General features: G+C 32.4%; 1 protein-coding gene across 1 annotated transcript; it reads left to right on the plus strand.

The window, feature by feature from the left end:
* The first annotated feature begins 237 nt into the window (after positions 1-237).
* On the plus strand, positions 238-5,255 carry LOC111514373 (uncharacterized). The gene is made up of 2 exons (XM_074179237.1): positions 238-1,540; positions 1,626-5,255. The coding sequence occupies exon 2, from the start codon at positions 3,588-3,590 to the stop codon at positions 4,920-4,922; it is 1,335 nt and encodes a 444-aa protein (XP_074035338.1). The 5' UTR covers positions 238-1,540; positions 1,626-3,587; the 3' UTR covers positions 4,923-5,255.
* Positions 5,256-5,560: the final 305 nt, after the last annotated feature.

A 5,560-nucleotide genomic window follows, 5' to 3' on the forward strand; every position in this document is an offset into this window, starting at 1 on the left:
AAAAATTTCATTTTTCATTTCAAAACCGAAAGATTTCGTTTTCCTAGGTGTTTGTACGTACTTATAATTATTTCAGAAAGTATTGAAATATTTTAGTCAAAATTGGATATGTTTTCGCAAACGAAAAATTTCATGTTTCCTCAATTCGAAATATCTCGTTTTCCGTGAAATGTTTTGAAAATTTTTGCTCAAATATGTGTGTGTGATCAAAAAAAAATTCCATTTTCCATTGCGAAACAAAAATATTTCATTTTCCGTAAAATGTTTTCAAAATTTTTGTTCAAAATTGTGTACTACAGTGTCGGTGTAGTAGAAAAATTTCATTTTTCATTTCAAAACCGAAAGATTTCGTTTTCCAAGGTGTTTGTACATACTTGTGATTATTTCAAAAAGTATTCAAAAATTTTGTTTAAAAATATGTGTTTTGAAATTTGAAATACAAAATATCTCGTTTTCCGTAAAATGTTTCAAAATTTTTACTCAAAATTGCATGTGTTTGTGCAAATGAAAAATTTCATTTTCTTTCAATTCTAAATGCGAAATATCTCGTTTTCCGTAAAAAGCTTTCAAAATTTTTGTTCAAAAGTGTGTACTACAGTGTTGATTCAATCGAAAAATTCCATTTTTCATTACAAAACCGAAATATTTCGTTTTCCAAGGTGTTTGTACGTACTTATAATTATTTCAGAAGGTATTGAAAACTTTTAGTCAAAATTGGGTATGTTTTCGTAAACGAAAAATTTCATATTTTCTCAACTCAAAATATCTCGTTTTCCGTAAAATGTTTCCAAAATTTTTGCTCAAAATTGTGTGTAATCAAAAAAAAACCATTTTTCATTGCAAAACCAAAATATTTCGTTTTCCGTGAAATGTCTTCAAAATTGTGTACTACAGTGTTGGTGTAATCGAAAAATTTCATTTTTCATTTCAAAACCGAAAGATTTCGTTTTCCAAGGTGTTTGTACATACATGTGATTATTTCAAAAAGTATTAAAAAAGTTTTTTTCAGATTATGTGTTTTGAAATTTGAAATACAAAATACCTCGTTATCCGAAAAATGTTTAAAATTTTTACTCAGAATTGCATGTATTTGTGCAAATAAAAAATTTCATTTTCTTTCAATTCCAAAATGAGAAATATCTCGTTTTCCGTAAAAAGTCTTCAAAATTTTTGCTCAAAATTGTGCGTGCAATCAAAAAATTTCAATTTGTTCAATTTTTTGTTGTAGATGGATCTAAACAAAATTAACGGAATTTTTCTTGTAGACACAGATAATAGAAACCTGTGGAGAAATTACAAAATATTCCGCCAGGAGAGCCGCAGAAAATTTTCTCAGCCCGAATCGTGCAGACGAAATTTGGAAGGACAGTACTGCTCGAGTTGGAGAAGCATATAACGTTTCCACCGCAGAGAGTTACAAAGACCTACGAGGGATTCATGAATCATTTCGAACAAGAAAAGTACGCCTTCGTGTTCAGAGGGCTGATCAATACGGGGAAAGCCAATCCGGCAACATCTTTCGAAATTGTAGAAAATTGAGGTTAGTATTGTTGTTTTTCATTTGTTTTTCTTTGAAAGTGGTAAGATGGGTGATTTGAAATTGATTTTTCTTCTTCGTTATCTAGATAGTTATCTTCCCCTTTGCCCCTCAGTACAACAGAAACATTTTTCGTCAAGCTTCCCTTTGAGAATCATCTCCGTTCATTGCTTCACCACATTTGACCAAGGTTCGAGTTTCCTACAGTCCTTCTACAGAGTAGTACTTCAAGCTTCCTTCTGCAGCGTTCAGCAAGCATTCATTTGTATATTCGTCGCAGGAAAAAAATTTTTTTTGTAAGTTGAAAATGGTGTTTTCAAAAACTTTATCGCAAATTGATACATTGCTTGAAGTAATTAAACAAAATTATTCAAGTTCCCTTGCACGAACGTCGTTGAATTTGATTGGTAGGCATATTAGAAAATGTGAGTTGGCAATGAAAAAAATTAAATTTTCAGTGGGGGAAAAAAAGAAAATTATTAGTAAAATTGGGGAATTGAAACGCATTAGATGTATAATAAATGTTATGAAAAACGATAAGTATATTAGATCAGGCTTGAAACGAAGCAGTAGAGTTGAATGGGAAAATGTAAATGCAATTTTCCGAGGTAGAGTGAGGACAGGTGTAATTATAAATTTAGCTCACAAAGTAGTGCGAAAATTTTTGAGTGATGCATATTTTCTTTTCAAATCTAGAATTCCCAAAATTTTGAAGGAGATGCAATGCCTCAAAGTGAACGTGACATTCTTGGGGGATTTTATCAAAACATCGAATGACGGGGAAATTATCGATAGAAAATATTTCAATACTCGTAATGAAATCATTGATTTGGAGACAGATTTGTCTGCTTGGTACAACGAACATGTTGTGGATCTTATTTTGAACAAACTCGACGAATTTCAGGAAAGAGACTCTGGTTGGGCATTGAGTAAAATCTTTTTGCTTGAGGTAACAATCAATAAATATGAAATGGGCAACGGTGCATCATTCATACGATTGCCCAAAGAAATTGCAAACAAGCATGCATGTGTGAATCTTGATAATCAAGATGATGTGTGTTTCTTCAGAGCAATCGTAAGTGGTTTGTACCCTCCCAAAGGAACCGTTTCACGTCATATCCAAATTATGATACGGTTTTAAATATAAAGGGTTTGGAACTTCCTATGCCAACTCGCTGCATCACAAAATTTGAAAAACAAAACGATATTTCTGTGAATTTATATAGTTTAGAAATGAATGTTGTCAAAGAAAATATATTTTACGAAGTAGTACCTGCACGAATAACCAAAAATAAATTGTATAAACATGTAAATTTACTATTAATAATTGTCACTTTTCAGGTTTGTTTAGGGGATTTAGTCATCAAGCTTGCAATTCATCGTTCAAGAAGGTCTTTATTGTACCCATTACATTCCACAATTTGAATGGATATGATAGTCATTTCATTATAAGAGATGTAGCAAAAAAAGGAAGTGTGAGCATACTTCCCATCAACAAATAAAAATATATTTCTTTCACCCAATACGATAATGAAACTAGCATTGAATTCAGATTTATAGATTCTGATCGTTTTATGGGAGCCAGTCTCGATGAATTAGTTTTCACACTGGATGTTAAGAATTTGAAAATATTGAAGAAGAAATTTGCATAATTGGACGATGAGAAGTTTGAGCTTCTCACTAAGAAAGGCGTGGATGATTATGTGGACGGTGTGGAAAAACTTCTCGACACTGAGTTACCATCCAAAAAACATTTTTATAATAAATTAAACGATTGTGACATTGATGATGCAAAGTATGCTCATGCTCAACGCGTTTGGCATCTATTCGATATCGAAACTTTGGGGGAATACAGCGATTTATACATGCGAACTGATATATTGCTGTTGGCAGACGTTTTTGAAAACTTTCGCGAAATTGATTCGAAAACATATGGGCTGGATCCTGCGTGGTATTATACTATGCCAGGGTACACGTGGGATTGTATGTTGAAATATACAGGTTGCAAACTGCAAATTTTAAAAGACGTCGATATGATTGTGGAAAAGGTATGTTTGTGGAAAAGGGTATAAGGGGTGGAATTTCGGTTTGTTGTAATAGATATTTGGAAGCCAATAACAAGTATATGCCAACATATGATCCAACGAAACCATCCAAATACATAATGTATTCCGATGTAAATAACTTGTATGGGTGGGCAATGTCACAATTTTTGCCATATGGAGGCTTCGAATGGGTCGATACGAATATTGATGTATCTCAAATTCCCGATGACAATCTAGAAGGATATATTTTACAAGTCGATTTGGAGTACCCTGAGAGACTTCACGATTTACACAAAGATTTTCCATTTTGCCCCGAGCACCGCGCTCCACCAAATTCCAAATTGACAAAATTGATGCCAACTCTCTTTAATAAAACAGAGCATACGTTACACTATAGAAATTTGAAACAGGCCCTTGAGCATGGATTAAAATCAACTAAAATTCATAAAGTTCTGAAATTTAAACAATCTGCATGGCTGCGTCCCTATATTGAGTTGAATACTCGATTGAGGACTGCAGCCAATACGTCTTTCGAAAAAAATCAATTCAAATCAGCCAACAACGCGATCTTTGGGAAAACCATGGAAAACATCCGGTTGCACCGAATAGTGAAATTAGTGTCCTCTTACGAGGGCAGATTTGGCGCCAAAAATATCATTTCCAGCCCTCGATTCTATAATCGTATAATTTTCGATTCAAACTTGATGGCTATCGAATTGAAAAAGGCCGATCTCATATTTAATAAACCGATGTATGTGGACATGGCAATTTTGGATTTGTCAAAAACATGTATGTTTCAATTTCATTACGAATTCATGTTACCTATTATGAACATGGAAAAATGCAAGTTACTTTATACAGATACAGACAGTTTCATTTATGAGCTATCGTGTGACGATGGGTATAAAGATATTATCAAAAAACACATTTCAAAATTTGACACTCCTGATTATTCGAGAGATAACGAGTACAACATTCCCCTTGCAATTGAAAAAGTACCCGGACTCATGAAAGATGAAGCAAACGGCAAAATCATCACGCATTTCGCAGGACTGCGTTCAAAAATGTACAACTACAAAGTGCAGGATGTTAAAGTTGTTAAAAAGGTAAAGGGAGTGAAATATGGCGTCGTTAAAAATAAATTGAGCTTTGAAGATTACGTAGATTACTTGAAGAATTTCAAGCAAAAGAATATTACACAATGCACAATAAGATCATTTGCTCATAACGTTTTCAGTATAGAGCAGACAAAAATAGCCCTTAGTCCGTATGACGACAAACGTCATCTTATCCCCAAATCATTCGATACATTACCTTGGGGGCATTATAGTTTGAAATGAGTTTTTTTTACTTGCAGATCTCAATATCTTGCACACGTCAACATGAATTTGGAAAAACTCTGCATCAAAATCGTTGAATTTCATTGCATTTTCACCATTACCTCTACAATTGACAGAAAAAAGTCATTCAAAATTATGTCAAATATTAAGAGGAAATTTCTCAAGCTTTATCAATATGCGATAATCTACAACTAGAAAACAGCATTTTTTACTGTATTTCAACAATCCATTATATGTAGTTTTTCATTGTATCATTTTCATAATTGAAATATGTATAGTTCTTCAATGTTGTATTTTAAGGAGGGTATTTTGAATAAAGAATAAAAAAACCAAAATCATTTTTTGTGTTTTATTAAAATATTTTCCTACAATATAAAGTATTTTTTTTGGAAAATGTGATTATGTTTACAATTGAGGTGAACCACCAGGGCAGGTTTGTTGAGCGAAAATAAGGTAAATATAATTTTCATCTATTACATAAATCATACACTAGTTTTTGTTTATAATAAAATGAATATTCACGTAAAGCATTAGCCAACATACTATCTAAAGATGAGGCTTGACAAAAAACCTTCGATAATTTCTTCCAAAGTAAAGTGGTTTTATTTTCACGTAACCATGATTGAATAATTTTGAAA

This window comes from Leptinotarsa decemlineata, unplaced genomic scaffold, assembly GCF_025532065.1.
Source record: "Leptinotarsa decemlineata unplaced genomic scaffold, Ldec_3_MD MMD2_tig00004716_RagTag_RagTag, whole genome shotgun sequence".
Classification (NCBI taxonomy): Eukaryota; Metazoa; Arthropoda; class Insecta; order Coleoptera; family Chrysomelidae; genus Leptinotarsa; species Leptinotarsa decemlineata.